General features: G+C 36.7%; 1 protein-coding gene across 2 annotated transcripts in view; it reads left to right on the top strand.

Annotated features, from left to right (window-relative positions):
* Mic26-27 (MICOS complex subunit 26/27) overlaps window positions 1-21,870 on the top strand; it is a 73,911-nt gene extending 52,041 nt beyond the window's left edge. Inside the window, exons 7-8 of one of the 2 annotated variants that reach the window (XM_090386162.1) lie at window positions 12,697-12,791; window positions 21,692-21,870. In XM_090386162.1, coding sequence (XP_090242288.1) covers window positions 12,697-12,791; window positions 21,692-21,790 — 194 coding nt within the window. In that variant the 3' untranslated portion in view covers window positions 21,791-21,870. Of the gene's footprint in view, window positions 1-12,696; window positions 12,855-21,691 lie in introns of both variants that reach the window. The other variant, XM_090386161.1, reaches the window with a different exon arrangement.
* Window positions 21,871-22,757: the final 887 nt, after the last annotated feature.

Genomic DNA, 22,757 nt, shown 5'->3' with positions numbered 1-22,757 from the left:
AATATACTTAACTGGAATATTAGACATGAATTTCGGTGATTATAATTTTTTAGGAAATACATGTGAAGGAAGGATGATTTTGGAGAACAGAAGTAGTAGGAATAAATGAGGAAGAGGTAAAGTTTGCTCTGTGAGTTTGAAGTTGGACAGTGAATGGATGCTGACTGGTTGTGGCATATGTTTGGACTGGTTTGGGAGAGAGTGAAGAAATTACAGATGCCAATTGAAAAGGACAGTAGCCATGGATATCTGCAGAAAAGGCATGCAGCAGAAACTGGATGTCAATGAGACAGAGAGCAGAGAGAGACTTTGTAAGAGATGGGTCATTAATTAATCTGACTGCCTTCTTTTGAACAGAATCTAGAAGCTTGAGAGAAGTTTTAAAGGTATTACCCCATTAATAAGAATAATATTCCATGGAAGGGTGGATTTAAGATTTGCATAGAGTGAGTAGTTATATTGTTTTGCATTTTATAAGATTCTTGCCAGAGTATTCAATTATAGTCACATTAGTATTGGTCGCACTAGATAAATATGTTTTTATTCTTCATTATGCCTTTGTTCATACTTTTTGTGGATCATGAACTATTAAAATTGCAGCATAAAATCAGAATTCAGGCATATAACTGCTGATTTCAATTATATAGCTAGCTGACATTGCTGCTGTTAACTGAAGTTAACCTGTAAAGAAGCAATAGTGTAAGTTATTGGTAAAATCTGGTGTAGTTATTACCTGAAGAGACAAAGTCAAGGATTGATAGTGCGCACCACATTCTTTTAAAAACTCAAAGGCTGGCAAGTTTATATTACAGATGTTATCTCCCCTTCCCTCCACCACCACTATTACCCACCTGAAAAATTTTTGTGCTAAGATAAATAGGACCAAATCACATGAAAAAAATGGGGATGAACAAGTAAATAATGTAGGCCTTATTCCAAAAAATTGTGCAAAAATCTTTTCAGTGGAAGGAATGGCTGATTTTCCTTGCTGTTGGTGGATTAGTTGAAACTTTAAATTAGCTTTGCCAAAAACCTTAAAAACAAATAACATGAGTATATTTAATTTTTGTGAAATTTGTAATTTAGAAAACAAAGACATTCTGGTAACTTGAAGTATGGAATGACTATACTTCACATTAATAGCAAGGAAATTTATTAATTTGTATAACTGATTTACATTTCAATTTAAAATAAAACACACACTTGCATGCTTTTGGTCAAGCTGCCCTATAGCTCTGTAATAAAGCAGGGATTCCTTGAGAAAAATCATAGCATAAGGCTGTTTTATCCTAAATTTAAAATGTAAGTTAGCTATCCAAGATAATGGGATAAATTTCCTTTGTTGCACATAGTGAAGCGTAGTCATTTTATAGTGTTGTGTGGTACTTTTAGCATTAGCATTAGCATTAGTAGAGGCATATGATGCAAGAAAGCAAGCTTATTCAGCATCAGCCAAAAAAAAAAAAAAAACACACCACTCCCATTTCACCCCTCCGTTCGTTCGAAATACCTGTCCAGTTGAGCCTTAAATTTGTTTAGGCTATCAACTTCAACAACAAGTGACGGAAGTCGGTTCCACCAACCAACCACCCGCTGGCCAAAGGCAAATTTCCGCACATCTATCCAACATCCGTCCTTCCTCAATTTGAATTTATGCCCTCTGAGGTGATTATTTTGAGCAAGATGAAGAATCCCATTGGCATTGAGCATGCTCAAACCATTCAAAGCCTTATACACCTCTATCAGATCACCTCGCCGGTGCCTAGTCTCCAGACTCTGTAATTTGCAAAACTTAAGCCTTTCTTCGTAAGAGCAACCCTTTGTTCCATTCACTAATCTTGTTGCCCTTCTCTGTACCCGTTCCAGCAGCTCTACATCCTTCTTGAAATGAGGCCTCCAGACCTGTATACAGTACTCAAGATGTGGCCTAACCATTGCCTTATACAAGGGAATAATCACCTCCTTATCCCTGCTAGAAAAATTCCTGTATATCATTGACAAGACACCATGAGCTACTCTTGCAGCTCGTCTGCACTGCTCAGAGAACTTCATATCTGCCTGCACAATTACCCCCAGGTCCTTTTCATTCTCCACCACTGTCAGTGTAGTACCGCAGAGTTGATATGTTGCTCTGGGGTTACTGTTTCCCATATGTAGTACTTTACATTTGTCAATGTTAAACTTCATTTGCCACCTCTCAGCCCATCTGTTCAACCTTTCCAGATCCTGTTGCAGCAGCATAGCGTCAGTAGTGTCCTTAACAACCCTGCCAACCTTTGTATCATCTGCAAACTTGGACATTAAACTTGATATCCCATCATCAATATCATTCATAAACACCGAAAACAACAACGGACCCAACACTGAACCCTGAGGAACTCCACTAATAACATTAGTCCACGTTGAGCAGTGTCCATTGATTACCACTCTCTGTCTTCTGCCACTCAACCATCCCCTTATCCATAGCAGCAATTTGCCTCCAATGCCACACTGCCCCAATTTTTGCAGCAGTCTTCCATGTGCAACAGTATCAAAAGCCTTTCTAAGATCCAAATATATAATATCAAAGTTATTCCCTGCATCCAGTTCTTTTGTGACTACATCATAGTATCCAATCAAATTGGTCAGGCACGACCTGCCCTTAACAAAACCATGCTGCGTCTGAGCTATAACTGAATTCTTGTCTAGATGATCCTGCAGTGCTTCTTTAACCAGTGCCTCCATTAATTTACCTGGAACAGAAGTTAAACTAACAGGTCTATAATTACTTGTGTTAGCCTTTAATCCTCCTTTGTGAATTGGGGTTACATTTGCACATCTCCAGTCTATGGGTACCTCCCCTGAGTCCAAAGAAGCTCTCATAATTATGACTAGGGGTTTGCTTACTTCCTTTGCTGCCTCCTTTAATATAACTGGATAGATCCCATCCACCCCAGGTGCCTTTTTTATGTTTATCCTCAACAATCTCTCCTCCACTTTCCTCTCAGTTATAGCCGACCGGGCTAGCCGAATGGGTAAAGTACCTGCCCGGCAACCCAAAGGTCGCGGGTTCGATTCCCGCCTCGGGCTTGGATCAAAGTACTGCAAAAACCTTGGGAGGTGCAATATGGCCACAGAAGCCGATGCGCCAACAACTACCAAATCAAAAAAAAAAAAAAAAAAAATTCCTCTCAGTCATTACAAAATCATCCAGCTCACTGCCAATGTTTACTTTACCTACATCATTCTCCTTCCTGAATAACTCCTCGTGCGTGAATGTAGATGCAAAATACTCGTTTAGATTGTTAGCCACCTGAGCAGGATCCTCAACTGTTGAACCATAAATATCCAGTGGACCAATCTGATTCGTCCCTTTCCTTGTAGAGTTTAAATAGGTAAAGAACTCTTTTCTGTTTTTCTTTGCATCCTTTGCCAAGGATTTTTCGTAGTCTGCCTTTGCCTGCCTAATCTCCTTTGTGACTTGGTTACAGACCAACTTATATCTATCATAGGCTTCCATGTCACCCATTAATTTGTATGTATCCCATGCATTTTTCTTCTCTGCCACATGTCTCATTAGTTCATCTGACAACCATTTAGGCCTAAACCTTGAACAATATTTCTTAGTTGGTATGTAAAGCCTGGTAGCCTCCAAGATTAGTTCCTTGAATGCTTCCCATTTTGAGTTTGCTGTTGGTAACATCATCAGTTGGTCCCACTGTATAGAATTTAAATACTGTCTCAGACCATCATAGTCGCCTTTACGAAAACAAAAACCCTTCCCTTTACCTCTGATCGTAGTTACCTCCTTGAGTAAATCCCACTTCAACACACTGTGATCACTGCCACCTAGTGGTTCATTTATCTGCAGATTCTTAATGCATGAAGAATCACTACTGATAATCAGATCAAGAGTATTGCTCCCTCTTGTTGCCTCACGAACATGCTGATGTAGAAAACAATCATCCAATAAATCCACAAAAGCCTTGCTAGTGTGCGAGTGACCAATCCACAAATTCCAGTCAATATCTGGGAAATTAAAATCCCCCATTATAAGACTCTCTGATTTACTGGCCCACTCTATTTCCCTGTACAATATCTTATTCGAATATTTTATTTGAATATCTTATTTGAATATTTTCGTTAGATTCTTTTAATTGCGTTAATTTGAATTTTAATTGTTTTGAATTGATTTTGAATTGTGTTAAATTGATTATTTAATTATTTATATTTTACTTTAATGTACCGGTAAGTTGTCGATTTTTTCGTTTTTTCCGTTTTAATTTCTGGAGGGTATCATACGGAAGTGTTCCACGTACTATATTGAGGTAAACTCCTCTTATTAATTTACTAATATTATTATCAACGTAGAACATATTGAGTATTTCAGCTCTGATTCATACTATCTAAACAATATCTTATTATACTCATCAGAGTCATTAGGCCTATAGCACACTCCTACTCTCAATTTTGATTTCCCTATGCTTATGTCACACCAAACTGACTCGACACTGCCCTGTCCATCGATGTCGACTGGCTTCACTTCCTTGGACTTTGTGTTTCTTAGCTAATAGCATAACCCCTCCTCCCCTCCTGTCCTGTCTATCCTTTCTATACACATTGTATTCCCCAAATTCCAGTTCCGCATTCCTTATATCTGTGTGACACCACGTCTCTGATATCCCAACAATATCTGCTTTTGATGTTTTGAGCAATACCTCAAATTCATCAAATTTATTTACCAAACTCCTAGCATTGGTGTACACGCAGGTATACATGCACCTGTTTCTATTCTTAGCTACCCTAACACAACCCATGTGTTTACTTTTACCGCAATGACTCCCAGCAGTCTCTGAAATATCCTGCATCTTGTTTTTCAGGCTTCTGCTCATTTCAATAGAAGCAGTGCAAGAATCACTTCCACCTCTGCCAGTGGCTACTGTTAATCTATTAGTCCTTGTATCCCCCCCAACTAGCAGTTTTCCGACCCACCTAACACTGCCTCGACAGCATCAGCAAAAATTCTTGCACCCTTTCTATTTAAGTGTATCCCATCCCTGTAGAAGCAATCTCTCCTGTTAACAAGTACAGTCCAGGCTGAAAAAAATTCTACCCCTTGAGCCTTGCACAATCCCTCCAGGGCCGAATTGATCGACAAGGCTCTCATCATATACTCCCTCCTATTGTGTCTGGGCAGAATTGCAGACAGTTTCAAATTCAAATTTAGATTTATTTATCTTCCTTTTCTTATGTACAGTTTTTCAAAGTGTCCAAGGGTTTTATAATATTGAAGAACTAGCAATGCCTGTGTGCAACGTGCATACCATAAATTAACTAACAGGTAAATCCTTCAAAACGGGTAGATTAAATTGCCTTCGTGATACAATAAAAGGAACTTGATTAAATAATTAGTTTTTAATAAAATATAAATTAAGTCAAATTAATGAAAAATTTAATTCATCTTGAAAGTCATCTTTTGCATGCATTGTAGATATATGATAGTGTTGCTTATTTAAATCATCTAAAAATATAGGCTGGCCTGGAATGCAAGCTATACTTCTAGATGCAATGATTAGCTATCTCTCTTAAAGCAACAGCATGTGACTTGTGCATTGTCCTGAAGAAGCAGCACACCTTTGGAAAGTTTTCCATGTCATTTTTCCTTTATGACATCCCTTAAGTTGTACAATATGGATGCATATGACTCTCCAGTTGTGTTCTAAGTAGTGAATCTATTAAATTTCTCCAGCATCCTAAAAAATGGTGGCCGTAAATTTGCTAGCTGAAGGTTGTGTCCACAATTTTTTGGGTGGGGGAGAACCATTGTGCTTCCATTGCATTGATTCTTGCTTGGTCTCAGGATCCCAGTGATGAACCCACGTTTCATCACCCATAACATTTCTAGAGATGAAAGTTTCAGGATCCCTTCCAGAAAGCTCTAAAGTCTCTTCACAACACTACTCTCAATTGCTTCTGCACAGGGATCAGAAATATGGGGACCCACCTTATGCTGACCCTAGTCATCCCCAAATGTTCATGGAGGATGGTTATAACTGTTTCCTACAGGTATATCATATTCTCTGGAGATTTGGGACACTTTTAAACATCTGTCATTCATCTGTGCCAAGATGCCAAGAAATGTGCCAAGCTGTGGAAACATCTGTGTTTCCACAGCTTGGCACATTTCTGGAGTGGTCGCTGTTACAGGCCTTCCTGGACGTGGATCATCTTCGACGGACTCTCTACCCCCCCTGAATTGTTTTGACCAGAATTTCACCTAGTACACTGATGGTGCACTGTTACCATACTCAGCCACCATCCTTTCATGAATGGCCTTTGCCCATTTCCTTCTTTGGTGAGAAACTTGATGACTGAACGATGCTCCAATTTTGAGAGGGTGATGACTCTCTTTACAAATTTCAGCTGTGAATTACAGGCTCCAAAAAAGCAATGCGTTTGCCATTTTATTTACTTAATTGTTATATTATATTGTACTTTATAAGTAGCCTTATAGTTCTAGTTATGCTGGTTATTTTAAATTTAGATAGTTTTTATAGGTTACTATTAATATATGTAAAACCGTTGTTTCATTTGAATCTTGCAGCCATTGTTTTCATATAGAGAGAGTGGTAGGGAATTCAAATTTTTAATTGTGGTAAATAGGTAGCTCTAATGTAAAACTAGGTAGTGTAATACATATAACTGCATTGAGGATTCTATTAGATAGTGTAGTATTAATAATTAATTAATTAAATTTATTGATCTTATTAATTTTCAATATTATGCCCCAGACTAGAGCAACAAAGCAATGGGCACAAAGTGGCAGCAGTGCTGTGCCTCGGGAGAGAACTGAGGGGAGGGAGCAATTCTCCAATGCATCACAGCTTAAAAAAATGTGCAACTCGTGAAATGTTTGCAGAACTCTCTGGATCAGAATATGATCCAGCCAAGGAGGAAGTCTTTGTGTGTGTGCTAGATGCAGAGTGTGTCTAGAAATTAGGTGCCAACTCAGCATTCTGATGGGCATCTATGAGAACTTGTGGTGTAGGGTAGATGGCTCTGAAGAAATTAATATGATGGGCCCATCAGTCTCTCAGCTGCTCAACTCAATGCCAGAGCTCACTCTTGTGCATCAGGCAACACAGCGGCAATCTCCAAGGCAGAATGCACTGGTCCCACAGGAGTTAGTTATTGTCAGCAACTCTATTGTCAGGGAGATGGGTAATATATTGTGTAAAAAGGATAGACTGAATAGGACCAGGGTATGTCTGCAAGGGGCAAGAGTTTATGATGTTGTAGAGCAGATATCATCTGTTAAGGGCACAAAGGGTGATGACATTAAGAGTAGAGGATCTGCAGATTTACTTAACAAGTACAGGTCAATGTTGACCTGCACTTGTCAAAGTGGCGCCTCCGTAGCCAGATGGGAAGGAGCAGCAGTGCATAGCACACGCTTCTTGATTAGACCGGGGTTCGAGCCCGTCACCACCAAATACGGAGGATACGGAAAGGTCAGGGAATGACCACCGCATATCCCAGAGCAATATGGCTCTCAGTTGCCTTAGTTGCTAATGCTCCTAAAAACCAAAATAACAAACAAACAAACTTGTCAAAGTCATGATTTAGGGTTAAATTTGAAAGTGTCTGCAATTCTGGCCCAGACACAATAGGAGGGAGTATAGCATTAGCATTGGTAGAGGCATATGATGCAAGAAAGCAAGCTTATGCAGCATCAGCCAAAAAAAAAAATACGCTCCCATTTCACCCCTCTGTTCGATCCAAATACCTGTCCAGCTCAGCCTTAAAATTTATTTAGGCTATCAACTTCCACACCAAAGGATGGAAGTCTGTTCCACCAACATATGATGAGAGCCTTGTCAATAAATTTGGCCCTGGAGGGAATGTGCAAGGATAAGGGTAGAATTTTTCCCAGCATGGTCTGTGCTTGTTAACAGGAGAGACTGCTTCTACAGAGATGGGATACACTTAAATAGAAGAGAGTGCAAGTGTTTGCTGATGCTATCGAGACAGCGTTAGGTGGGTCCGAAAACTGCTAGTTTGAGGGGGAGTCACAGACTACAAGGTTAAAAGTAGCTGCAGGCAGAGGTGATTTTTCCCAGCATGGTCTGTGCTTGTTAACAGGAGAGACTGCTTCTACAGAGATGGGATACACTTAAATAGAAGAGAGTGCAAGTGTTTGCTGATGCTATCGAGACAGCGTTAGGTGGGTCCGAAAACTGCTAGCTTGAGGGGGATTCACAGACTACAAGGTTAAAAGTAGCTGCAGGCAGAGGTGAAAGTGATTCTTGACTACTTCTATTAGAATGAGCAGCGGCCTGGAGGGCGGGTTGCTAGGGGTTTCAGGGGCAGTCATCATGAAACAAATAAATACATGGGCTGTGTTAAGGTAACAATGCTAGAATTATAGAAAATAAATATGATGAATTTGAAGTGCTGGTCAAGACATCAAAGGTGCATATTGCTGAGATATCAGAGACATGGTGTCACGCAGAATTGGAATTTGGGGAGTACAATGTATACAGAAAGGATAGGAAGGGAGGAGGGGTTATGCTGTTAATTAAGAAAAACATAAAATCTAAGGTGCATCCCATTGATATAGATGGACAGTGCAATGTTGAGTCAAGTTGGTGTGACATAAGCACTGGAAAAGCAAAAATGAGAGTAGGAGTGTGTTATAGGGCTAATGAAACTAATGAGCACAACAAACAATTGTACAGAGAAATAGAATGAGCCAGTAAATCAGATTGTGTTATAATGGGGGATTTTAACTTCCCAGATATTGACAGAAACTTGTGGGTTGGTCTCTCGCACACTAGCAAGACTTTTGTGGATTTATTGGATCATTGTTTCTGCAGTAGCGTGTTCGAGAGGAAACCAGAGAGGGTAATACTCTTGATCTGGTTATCAGCACTGATTATTCGTGCATTAAGAATTTACAGATAAAGGAACCACTAGGTGGCAGTGATCACACTGTAATGATGTGGGATTTACTTAAAGATATAATTACCATCAGTTGTAAAGGGAAGGATGTTTGCTTCCATAAAGGTGACTACAGTGGTCTCAGACGACAGTTTTTAAATTCTGTACAGTGGGACCAACTGATGATGTTACCAACGGCAAATTCTAAGCAGGAAGCATTCAAGGAATTAATCATGGAAGCTATTAGACTTTTCATACCGATTAAGAAATATTGTTCAAGGTTTAGGCCTAAATGGATGTAAGATGAACTAACAAGACTCGTGACAGAGAAGAAAAATGCATGGGATGCATATAAATTATCAGGCTACACAGAAGCCTATGGCAGATATAAGCTAGTCTGTAATCAAGTCACAAAGGAGATTAGGCAAGCGAAGGCAGATTATGAGAAATTTTTGACAAAGGATGCTAAGAAAAACAGCAAGGACTTTTTAACTTATATTAACTCTAAAAGGATGGAGATGAATCAGATTGGTCCACTTGATATCAATGGTTCGACTGTTGATGATCCTGCTCAGATAGCTGATAATCTGAATGACTATTTTTCATCTACATTCACACATGAGGAGTTATTAAAGGATGAAAATTCCAGAAGTTTATCAAACTGTAACAGAGTGCATAATGATTTTGTAATAACTGAGAAAAGTGGAGGAGAAATTGTTGAATTTTAACTAAAGATAGGCACCTGAGGTTAATGGGATCTATCCAGTTATATTAAAGGAGGCAGCAAACAAACTAAGCAAACCCTTAACCATAATTATGAGATCATCCTTGGACTCAAGAAAAGTCCCCATGGACTGGAGATGTGCAAATGTATCCCCAATTCACAAAGGTGTATCTAATGGTGACATGAGTAATTACAGTCCTGTTAGTTTAACTTTTGTTTCAGGTAAATTAATGGAGTCACTGGTTAAAGATGTATTGCAGGATCATCTAGACAAGACTGCAGCAATAACTCAGACACAGCATGGGTTTGTTAAGGGAAAGTCTTCTCTGACAAATTTGATTGAATACTATGATGTGGTTATGGGTACAAAGGAACTAGATGCAAAAAAATAATTTTGATATCATATACTTGGATTTCAGGAAAGCTTTTGACACTATTGTGCATGTAAGAATACTGTACAAATTGGAGCAGTATGGTATTAAGGGTAAGTTGCTACAATGGATAAAAGGGTGGTTGAATGGGAGAAGACAGAGAGTGGTAATCAATGGATGCTGCTCTTTGTGGACTAATGTTATTATTGTAGTCCCCCAGGGTTCGATGTTGGGCCCACTGTTGTTTTGTATATTTGTCAATGATATTGATGAAGGTATATCAGGCTTAATGTTGAAGTTTTCAGATGATACAAAGGTTGGCAGGGTTGTTAATGACATTAATGACAGTGTGCTATTACAACAGGATCTAGAAAATTTTGGCAGATGGGCTGAGAAGTGGCAACTGAGGTTTAACATTGACAAATGCAAAGTACTGTATATGGGTAGAAGTAACCCCAGAGGAACGTACCAACTGGAGTGTGTTATAGGGCTCATTTTTCTACCACCCTACACCTTTTCTTTGAAACTGCTTTATGCAGATATGAAGTTTTCTGAGCAATGCAGACAGGGTGCCAGATCAGGTCATTGAGTATTGTCAATGATATACAGGAATTTTGCTTGCAGAGAAAAGGAGGTGATTTATTCATTTGTATAAAGCAATGGTCAGGCCATGCCTTGAGTACTGCATACAGGTCTGGAGGCCTCATTTTAGGAAGGATATTAGGTTTCTTGAGTGAGTACAAAGAAGGGCAACAAGATTGATGAGGGGAACGAAGGGAATCCTCTTACCAAGAAAGGCTTAAGGCAGCAAATTGCAGCAGCTGGAGACTAGGCACCTGTGAGGTGATCTGATTGAGGTGTATAAGGCCTTGAATGGGTTGAGCACACTGAATTTGATGGGATTCTTCTGCTTGCTCAGATTATGAACCTGAGGGGGCATAAATTCAAATTGAGGAAAGACAGTTATAGAATAGATGTGCAGAAATTTGCCTTTTGCCAGCTGGTGGTCAATTTCTGGAACAAACTTCCATCTGTCGTTGTGGAAGTTGATAGCTTAAATAAATTCAAGAAGGAACTGGACAAACGTTTAGAGGGAATGGTTGTGTGAAATTGTTTTTTTTTTTTGGTTGATGCTACGTAAGCTCATATGTTTGCTTTCTTGCATCACATGCCTCTATTACTAGTACTTCAGCAAATCCATAATTTGATACAGGTGTCTTCCTTCTTTCTATTACAGCAGCACAACCTAAAAACATAGTGGATTCAAAATTAGTATGATTCAAAGATGCCTCACATAGCCGAGTGGTCAGAAGCGTGAGTGCAGTAGCACTCGCTCTTTTGAGCGGATTGGGGTTTGAGCCTGTCACTTAAATATGATTAACATTTGTATTGATGATTTATTGTAAGCTCCACTGACCTGGTGGTCGTGCCAAAGTATAAACAAGTTGCGATACATAGGAACATGATAAATCATGAATCATTGAAATATAACTATGAGAAGCACCTTAGGTAGATAACTTATTGAATGGCCATTGTAACTCCCCTCAAGTAAAATTTCCTTCATGATACAGTAAAAGAAACTTGGTTGAATAATTAATTACTGATAAATGTAAGTAAAATGGATGTTTAAATTTACCTTTTCTTTGAAAACTGCCTTATGCATCCACCTTAAGTGACTTTGATTATTTAAATTGTCTAAAATTAAATGGTTAGTGGTAAATGTGTATTTAAGTTATGTAAATTTAAATGGTGGTAAATATGTACTTGATGGAAACTCCACTTACAAGTAACATGTATGCAGTGTGCATGTGTGTCTCCATGGCCACTGACAAAATCAAAGAACGTGGCACTCCTAACAGCAACCAGTGAATGTCAGCTGCCATCTTGAAATGCTGAAAGAATAACATTCCATTTCATATGTAGAGAGGTATTTTATGGTAAAAAGGTAAAGGTAAAGTGCAACCATTATCAACCCACTGCAGGATGGAAGCCTCCTCAACAATTCATGCTGAGGGAAATGGACCATAATCTGCCACGCTGGTCCAGTGCGGGTTGGCAGATCGACCGTATTCAGCAGTCAGGGACTTGAACCCCGGTCTACTCAAAGAGCGTGTGCTACTGCACTCCCGCTCCTGACCACCCGGCTACGGAGGCCGTTTTATTTTATGGTATATGTATTAAATTAATCTACTCATATAACACTGTTCTGCATTGAAATAGAAAGCAATGACTTTTTGGAATCATGAAAGTACAGTTTGCCAAACCTGTACCCAGTTGAGCCTTGAAACATCACCAAAGTATTAAGTGTAAGTTGGTGTGATTCACTTCAAAAAACATTTAAAACTAACACATGGTGTAACAGTATTTTTAATTTCCTTTAAATCATAATTAATGGCTAACTACATATATACTACTGTACGTATATACTATCCCCCTTGCATACAATTAGCATTAGATATGGACAAAGCACAGTCTGTCTTTTTCATAAACTAGGATGTTACCTTAAAGAAGACAAGGTCATATTAGCAAGCTATGTATGATTCCAAAAAATCATTTCTTTCTATTTTAATACAGAAAAGTGTAATGTGAGTAAATTGTAATTCCTGCTTTCGTTCCCTTCAGCCATACTTTTGGAGTATCAAATTAAATTTTCTTTTCTTTTTTATTTTTTTTTTATTTCAGGTAAAGACCTAAGAGAGATATCAATCAGAATGTTTGATGTCAGTGACTGGAAGAAAAAGGTGGATTTCCCCTCATTTGACAAAATTTCACAGCAAGTGAGTGATGTTCATTTTTATGGATTTAGGCTTTTTGAAAGGAGCACAGATAATGAGGAAGGGGTAATAATATATGGCCATTATTCATTACTGTTATTAAAAGTTAAATTATGGAACTAATGCACTATATCTCTGGTATATGTCAATATACCAGAGATATAGTGCATTATGCCGATGAAAGAAAGAAAGCCCTGAACTAGTTTCCTGGTTTAATTTAATTAAATTAGGAAACTAGTTGGGGACTTTTGCTCATTATTAAGAAAAGTCTTCATCATTATAAAACAAATGAGCATGTTAAGCTGACAAATACTGAAATGCAAAGTGTTATGCTGAACAGTGTTTTTTTACCTTGTTGAATGCAAAACATCTTTTAAGGTTTTTTTAATGTTTTTAATTTACTAGATGCTTTTGGAACTTATATTGTCCACAGATATCATCCCCACAAGAAAAAGTGCAGGAGCCAGTATCTCTTGGATTTATCATGGGAAGAACATTGTGTTTAGTATGGTTATTAATGTTGCAGACCTAAATACAAGACTATGGTTGTCATGCTGTTGAGTTCAGTCTACCATATCATCTATATGTTATACATATATAACACATATGTATATGTTATATATGGGCGCCTCTGTAGCCAGGTGGGCAGGAGCAGCACTGCGTAGCACATGCTTCTTGATTAGACTGGGGTTCGAGCCTGTGACCACCAAATATGGAGGATGCAGAAAGATCAGGGAATGACCACCACATATCCCTTGGAGCAATATGACCTTAGTTGCTAATGCTCCTAAAAACCAAATAACAAACAAACAATGTTATATATGTATAACACATGCATGATGCTGCAGCTATAAACAGTTTTGGTAACACACCACAGACTTGCATAGAAGGGTATTCATCTTATTAGTTAAACTTTAAGCGATACTACTTAACAGTGTCACTGTGATATGAATGATATGACATCATGACACATATTCACATCATCATTCTCAGCATTTATGCTCAGTTGGTCTGTGTTCTGCTTAAATTTGTTGGCCAATGCTATTGACTATTATTAACACTGGCATCACTCAAATTCAAAGGAAAAAAATTAAAATGCAAATATAGAAAACAAATCTTTTGAAATGAAGCTCATATTACAATCAAGTTCTCTGTATTCTTGTAGAAGTTAGTCGATAAGAATTTTTAGGGTGGCTTAGGAATTTGGCATTTCATCAGAATGGGCTGGCCATTTTCAAAAGCAGATTGTGGTACCAAATCTTATTTTTAGAAAAGCCAGCTACCTTTGTTAATCAAAAGTAGCAATTCTCAAAATGGTCTTTCTGTTCTTGCCACATCATTGACACTGCAAGTGAAATATATTTCCAGATATCCAAGCTGCATTATCCATATATGATTGTCTGTTGTGCAGCCAAATTCCATTCCTGTAATCTAGAGCCCAAGAATTCAGCTTATATACTACATTTGTAGAAAGTTGTATATCAATTCAGGTCTTTTAGCTTCAGTCAAGAATGAGTCAGTTATGTATTCTGTATCCTTGTTGGACACTTTACTTTACATTATGTTATAACGTAATACATATAACTTAAACTTGATAGAAGATACACATTGACAAATGTAATGTAAAGAAAAATGTAACGTACTGCATATGGGTAGCAGTAACCCCAGAGTAACGTATCAACTGTGTGGTACTACACTCAGGGTGGTAGAGAATGAAAAGGACCTGGGGGTAATTGTGCAGCCAGATATGAAGTTTACTGAGCAGTGCAGATGATCTGCAAGAGCAGCTCATGGTGTCTTGTCAGTGATATATAGGAATTTTTCTAGCAGGAATAAGGAGGTGATCATCCCCTGTATGGTCAGGCCACACCTTGAGTACTGTATACAGGTCTGGAGGCCTCATTTTAGGAAGAATGTAGAGCTGCTGGAAAGAGTACAGAGAAGGGCAACAAGATTAGTGAATGGAACAAAGGGTTGCTCTTATGAAGAAAGGCTTAAGTTTTGCAAATTAGTGTCTGGAGACTAGGCCCCTGTGAGGTGATCTGATTGAGGTGTATAAGGCCTTGAATGATTTGAGCAAGCTCAGTGCTGCTAGATAGGATTCTTCCTCTTGCCCAGATTAATCACCTGGGTGGACAGATTCAAATTGAGGAAAGACAGTTGTAGGTGTGTGGAAATTTTCTTTTAGCCAGCGAGTGGTTGATTTCTAGAACAAACTTCCATCTGTTGTTGTAGAAGTTGACAGCTTAAATAAATTCAAGGCAGAACTAGACAAACATTTGGAGTGAAATGGATGGGTGAAATGGGAAGGGTTTTTTTTTTTTTTTTTTTTGAGATGCTGTATAAGCTTTCTTTTTTGCATCATATGCCTCCACTAATGCTAATTTCTATTTGTACACCATCTTCATGAGATGATATACCTTCATCTAAAAAGTACCTGTTTGATGAGACTTAGGAACTGGCATACCATCAGAATGGGCTACTAGCTGCATTTTGGAAGGCATATTGAAGTACTGAAACTTTTTACTTTTAGAAAAGTCAGTGGACTTTGGTAAACAGAAGTAGCAGGACCTCGAAATGATCTCTCTGTTCCTGCCACATAATTGATGCTAAAAATAAAGATTTAATTTTTACATTCAGCCATCCTTGAAGTGTCACTGCTCAATGTGCATATCAAATATGTGGGGCCTGAAACCTATCTTGATCTTCTATTTTGCAACCAAAAACATAGATCATAAGTTTTATTGGTCGGAGAATAAATTGTTCTTTGTGCTGTTCAATTACATATTTGCCACAAACATAACAGAACCTGTCATTGATGCAACATTTCACTTCTCACATAAAAAATATTTCATTTGTACACAATAATTATAGAAACATAAGTACTTCAAGTTATACATTAAATATAAATTACTAATATCACATGTAGAATCTAAAGTAGCAGTGTGCCACTTTGCAGCTCAGTGCTATTTATACTGTACCATACCCCAGCTGATCAGAATAAGATACCGTAATGAGTCACCTAAAGTGATTATAATTTTATTTTATTATTATTTTGCTATTTAGATTATGAATATAGTAATTTAAAGTTAAGGTGAGCATAGAATCGTTAAACAGAAATAAAAAATATCCAATAAGATATATTGATACATGGCCACATTAATTTTAAATCTGAAAAAAATCACCCATAGTGACCCATTCACCCATTCTGTACAAAATTTAAAAAAAATAAAACTCTCAGTTATAAATATATTTTACTTTAAAAAATATATAGCTGCATTAATCAATAAAAAAAATTGTATGTTGTCAGTGAAATTTAATTTCAAGGACAAAATCTGGATTTCAAAAGATCTGTTTCCCTCATCCTTATTTTCCAGTAATCTGCACGTGTTCTCTATTAATTTCCTACTTTATTGATTTGTTCTTTTAAAAATTAAAAAAATTTCAGCTTTCCAAAAGTCAGAGTTTGGCAGCTACGAATTAATAATGGTATTTAATAGCTGTAAATTATTGTGCAAAATGTTTTCCTCAGGAGAGATGAAATGTGTAATCCATTTTAAAATTTGTAAAATTGTTTCCTTAAAATTCAGATTCAAAAACTTTTCACATTTGCTTTTTCAAATGTACATTCATTAAATAGAAATGGTGCATTTGTCCATCATTAGCATTTGGATAAGCTATAATTTTTAGTTCTTTGGAGTGAAATTAATTTTATCAATTTTAACCTTTTCGTAAGTATGTACATAGATCTACATTTTTCATAAGTTGGCTCTGGGGAGTACTTATCTAGGATCTATGGTTTTCATGTGGGAGGTATGTTTGTAGGTGTTTGTTTTTGAGGTCTTTTCAAGAATATTTCAAATAATGTGTCCATTTATGTTTAAACTGTCTAAATTTTTTTTTATTACATGCTACCATCTGTGTTTCCAACCATATAGTAGACAAAAAACATAGCTTTGAAAATCAGATGAGAATATCACTCTTATCAGCCGTAAGTCCAGTTTTTCCTTACAAAAACTGAAATCAAAGTTCAGATGTGGAAGACTTAAGTGATACATAGGTGTAGATGATATCATTGCATCAAAAAAAAAAAAAAAAAAAAGAAAATTTTATATTTTTTATTTTTTAAAAACATTATGGCTTAATTTTTGAAAATTTTCTGAAATGCTGATAAGTCAAAATAAGAAATTAATATTTAAACACATTTATGGAGAAAGTTTTCATTTTTACAAAACTTCCAAATTTCATGAAGAAACTTATTCCACAGAGTCCCCTCCTATGGGGGAGCTAGCAAAATTATGTACTGCAAGCAATTCTCATTAAAATGTGCTTTTTTGTGCTTTCCAGTTTCATATGGCTGAATGCTGATCTATATTAAAATTTTTCTTGTTTCTGATTTCTAAACTTTGGGATATGTGAATGTTTGTATCTGTAATATTTTAAGAATTATAAATAGAATCACCAAAGATTAACGGAAACACTGTTCCCATTATTTTAATTTTATCATTATTGAGATCAAGAGATAATTTCTCTGGGAGACTCATGTATTGATATCATTAGATGTAAATACATATAAAATTTAATGTAATTTTAAAATTGTGTGTGTATACCTTTGTGTTCAGTTTCCTTTTTGTGCTTCATTAAGTTAGCATTAGCATTAGTAGAGGCATTTGATGCAAGAAAGCAAGCTTATGCAGCATCAGCCAAAAAAAAAAAAAAAAAAAAAAACCCCACTTCCACTTCACCCCTCTGTTCGTTCAAAATACCTGTCCAGCTGAGCCTTAAACTTATTTAGGCTATCAACCTCCACTACAAGGGATGGAAGTCTGTTCCACCAACCAACCACCCGCTGGCTAAAGGCAAATTTCCGCACGTCTATCCTACATCTGTCTTTCCTCAATTTGAATTTATGCCCTCTCAGGTGATTATTCTGAGCTAGAGGAAGAATCCCATCAGCATTGAGCATGCTCAAACCATTCAAGGCTTTATACACCTCTATCAGATCACCTTGCTGGTGCCTAGTCGCCAGACACTGTAATTTGCAAAACTTAAGCCTTTCTTCGTAAGAGCACCCCTTTGTTCCATTCACTAATCTTGTTGCCCTTCTCTGTACTCGTTCCAGCAGCTCTACATCCTTCTTGAAATGAGGCCTCGAGACCTGTATACAGTACTCTAGGTGTGGCCTGACCATTGCCTTATACAAGGGAATAATCACCTCCTTATCCCTGCTGGAAAAATTCCTGTATATCATTGACAATACTCCATGAGCTACTCTTGCAGCCCGTCTGCACTGCTCAGAGAACTTCATATCTGCCTGCACAACCACCCCCAAGTCCCTTTCATTCTCTACCACTGTCAGTGTAGTACCACAGAGTTGATACGTTGCTTTGGAGATGCTTTGGTCCCCTCCAGTGACAGAGATCAATTTTTGGCTTTGAAGGCTTGGGTAATATGCTTAAGAGTCATGAAATTTTTTTCTCTAAATAATCACTATAATACCACGAGTTTCTATAGTTAGTTTATTTAGCCTTTAACTTGTTAATGGCCTCCTGCTTGCTGAGCGACTAAGTCTCCTTCATTCACTCAAGGAGCTGTTAACAGCTCATTTTATACCTGTAGTAGGTTGCTGGGTTGTTATCCTGGAGCCCAATGCTTTTTGTAGTTCAAGGATAGCCAACCTGGCAACCTACTATTCTCCAGATCCAGGCCTAGCATAGGTAACAAGAAGCTGGCTTACCTGTTTTAACACAATGTGTTAACAGGTGAGCCAATTTCTTGTTTATCTTTATTTGTATTTCAATTATAGATAATTGGAAGTTTGTGGTAACACAATTAATTATAACAATTTATTTTTCTGTCTTTTAGTACATCCAAGTATGGTCTGATCATGAGTTCCAGCAAGGTTCCCCAAAAATTACCCAATTGTATTGTACATTTAGTCTATAAGGCTAAATAAACTAAATTTTAAAAACTCGTGGTATAATAAGTGGTTATTTAGAGAGAAAAATTTCATGGAAAATCACCATGTAGCAATCCTTATTATATCCATGAGTAACCTAAATTGCTAATGTCATTAATTGAATACAGAGATGCATATAATCTTCAGATTATTTTAATGCTGTATTGAAATATAAGCTCATAATCTTTAAGATGAAATAATAGAAACAGTAGTGGGTATGTTATCTGGCATGGCCTAGCTTACCACAGGTCACAAAATTACATGAATATGTGAAAAGATAGAGATTATTTGAAAATAGATACTACCAGTGCAGGCGCCTCCGTAGCCAGGTGGGAAGGAGCAGCAGTGCGTAGCACACGCTTCTTGATTAGACCGGGGTTCGAGCCCGTCACCACCAAATACCGAGGATGCGGAAAGGTTAGGGAATGACCACCGCATATTCCCGGAGCAATATGGCCATAGTTGCTAATGCTCCTAAAAACCAAACAACGAACTACCAGTGCTTTTTTTTTGTAAAAAAATAGGTGCCAGTACTTATTCTTTACTATCAAGAAAAATTGAAAATTAAAAGGACATATAAAGTACTCTAAAATTTTTTTTCCCCCTGATATTGTTACTTTAGTAGTAATGTTTTTGGAATAAAAACAACAAATTAAGTATATTAAGTGTGTAAAAAAAATAAGTAAAATAAGTAATAAGTAAAAATAATTTCATAATAAAGTTTTTGTAGAATATTCCAAATTTTTATTAAGTTCTCATTTGACATGCTATGCCGACTTCTTTTTTTTTTTTTTTGTGTCTGTTGCTGAATGACATTTCCGAGCAGCCACGAATCAACATATTTGCTGGATCGAAGCGTGTCAGCGGTGGGTCCACAATTTTAAGAAATAGGAGTGAAGAAATTATTTTTGTCATCAATGAAGCTCTGGTTGTGCTGACGATCAGATTCATTTGTGAAAATCTTTGTTCATATTCACTCGATGAAATTGGTATCGCACTCAGAGCTTTCATCAAATGCTTCAATTCTTCCAAAACCGTCTTGTCAATTAGTTATTTCTTGAAATCCTCGAATTGTATCTTTCATTTAACTGTAACCTAATTGACAATTTTCTGACTTCATTTTCACCAAATGCCAACATTTTATGTTTAGGTTTAATACCTTCGTTGTGACAATATCTCGTCATCAATATTGTCACTAGTTCTTTGAATTAATTGTTAAATTTGAAAAATTTTTTTTTTTTTTTTTTTTTGAAACTGTCCAAAATGTCGGTGTCATTTAGATATTGTGACTGTGTAAACAGAGATAAGGAAAATTTATGAAAAAATGTGGATAGAGAAAAAAAAATGCACTTCCATGAAACAATAGATGATTATTTGTCGGCGTAAAAGAAAATCACTCTCTCCTAATTCTTGAACAGGGTGCTTACAGTTGATTCACAGTGGTGTCCAACCTATGGCTCGTGCAGAAAGTGAACTAAAACAGCATTTTAAATTTTGTTAATTATCAAAAAAAAAATTTTCTCATTAAATGTTTTCTTCAGTAAATGTAATTGTGTATTGTACTTAATAAAATTCCGAATATTTTCAATTTTTCTTTTACATGTAACAAGATATGGAAAAAGAACACTAATTTTTTTCGAATCACTCAGTGCAACCCGCAAAACAAATCTAACTTTGAATTTGGCCCCTATATGGGAAAATTGTATTTGTTTTTGTATGGGTGGTTCCTAGAACAGAAGTTAATCTCAGCCTCATTGCTCTATTCAGTTTTTATGCTCTGTCAAGGTAAGGTGTGTGTCGTGTAATAAAAAAAAAAAAAAAATTCCAACCGGTTGAACTAGGATAGGGGAAAAGGAAGCAGAGAGAAAAAAAAAAGTTTTAATCCCGCACAGGAGATTTTCATCCCACATGGAAGAAAGTGATAGGACAGAAAAATTTTGTCTGTGAGCTTGTGTGTTTTGGCCACCTGGAAGCAGTGATCACCTGGACTTCTGCATCCAGGTACTTATCCCTAGCCGCAGGAAGGCAAGGCCTCCCATACTATCTGCTCGCCCTCCTCTCTGGGGAGTGAGTTTCCCAGGGAGGAAAAGAAAACTAGAGTAAGGTGAAGAGTGGGAAGGACAAAAGAGGAGGGGGACTCCCCCAGCCCAGGATAAATTTCTAGAGGGGGAAAAAAAAACGAGAGTGGGTGAGAGGTTGCTAGCCTGACATGAAAAGGTTGGACACCACTGCAGTAGAAGGTTGACCAAAGCCCACTGTCAGCATTGGGAATACCCCTTGATCTGCTCACTGTTGACCAGTGCAATTTCTCCGTATGTAGGACAGGTGGTACGAATACCCCTCAGTTGTAGAATAGTATTCCCGTTAGCTCTCTTAATTCGTACAGCAGCACTAATTGCCTAAAGGCCAGAAATGCGAACAGTATGTACCAAGTTAAGTCTATCCTAATCCATTCTTTATATGAAAATTTTCTTTGCTCAATGGAAACTATTTTAAATGTAACTTCCAACGAGAATTCAAAAAAATTTGCTATAAAAGGAGTTTGTTAAACAGAGGTCCAACTGAGTAATTTAGAATTCTAAAAATGGTTATAAAGTTTTATATAGAAAATATCTTAATAGACAGTGAAAATTGCAAATTTAGTTAAATAACTTTAAGCTTATTTGAATATCAGGTAAACTTGTTAAAAAAATTTATGTAATATTACAAATTTCAAAGTGTACTGCATCAAATGTCACACACCACTGTTAATAAAGGTGCCAGTACACAGTACCATTGCATACCGTCCCAAAAAAAGCATTGGATACTACTATTTGATCAGAAATTAAGAATTTAAAAGTAGGCAGAACATTCAGGATATTATAAATTGATTAAAATTATATTGATAGCTTAATGACTGTAAATTTCAGAACTGTTTCTCATATTTTGTATATTCTTCTTTCAGCTAAAAAATATGACCTCAGTCGTTAAACCAACAGAAGGTGATCATGGTCAGAGTAATCCTGAGGATAAAGATATGTATACCACAAGGTCAAATAAGTGAAACCATTTAATAGGAATGTAGAGAATTAGTAGAATGGATAGTTGCATAAGGGTTATGTAAAATAAAATATTTAACCACTATTTTTGTTATGTTAATGTAATAAAAGCCAACAAAACATGTTTGTTGTAACTTGTCACCTTATAGGGGATGGCAAAAATTATAAGTGCATTTAAAAAACCAAGAAATTTGTTACGTTAATTTTAGTTTAGGGTTAAGCATCAAGCAGAAAAGAGAATTTTTGATTTACTACTTTTCATAGCCATCTCTCGTATATCTATACTAGAGATGGTAATGTTTGAATTTGAAAGTTTTCATAGCAGCAGCAGTAACTGAAAGAAAAGAGTTCTGTTGATACAGAACTCTTTCTAAGTGTTGTTCTGTTCTACCTGCTCTGTAGAAATTGTTCTGAGCATCGTTCAAACTGGCTACAGCATTCATTCTCCTTAATTGCATTCTATATACGTTACTTTAATCAGTGTTTTCAAACTTTTTGATCTCACAGCTCCCCAAATTTTATTATGGAGATTCAAGGCCCCCCCCCCACAAAAACCAGTAACTTTTGCTACGAGCCAATAACAGTATGTAAATAATTATATATGCATTTTTACTAAATACCAATATAAGAAATTTCTTTTACATGGCAAAAATTATAGTTACATAAAAAGGAATAACTAAAATGAACTTAAAATTTACAGCAGCCTTTCTTGATTACTAGCCACTTTAATGAAACTTCATATTTCTGCACAATAAATCAAAATATCAGGCATATTTGAAATGGTAGTTCCTAAATTTGCATCCAAAGAGGCCCTGTACTTGTTTTTGATAACCAGTAATGATGAAAAGCAGATTTGTAAAAATATGTTGAAAGGAGTTGTGGTATTTAATGCACTTTAGAAATTGATTAGTATTCTTGTTACCTTACTCAAAAGTTTTTGCAAGTTCTCTCTCATTGAACTCCATTTTGAAG

This window comes from Mastigoproctus giganteus, chromosome 12 (assembly GCF_048544385.1).
Source record: "Mastigoproctus giganteus isolate SK-2022 chromosome 12, ASM4854438v1, whole genome shotgun sequence".
Taxonomy (NCBI): Eukaryota; Metazoa; Arthropoda; class Arachnida; order Uropygi; family Thelyphonidae; genus Mastigoproctus; species Mastigoproctus giganteus.
This window is presented reverse-complemented; position numbering and strand designations above follow the sequence as displayed.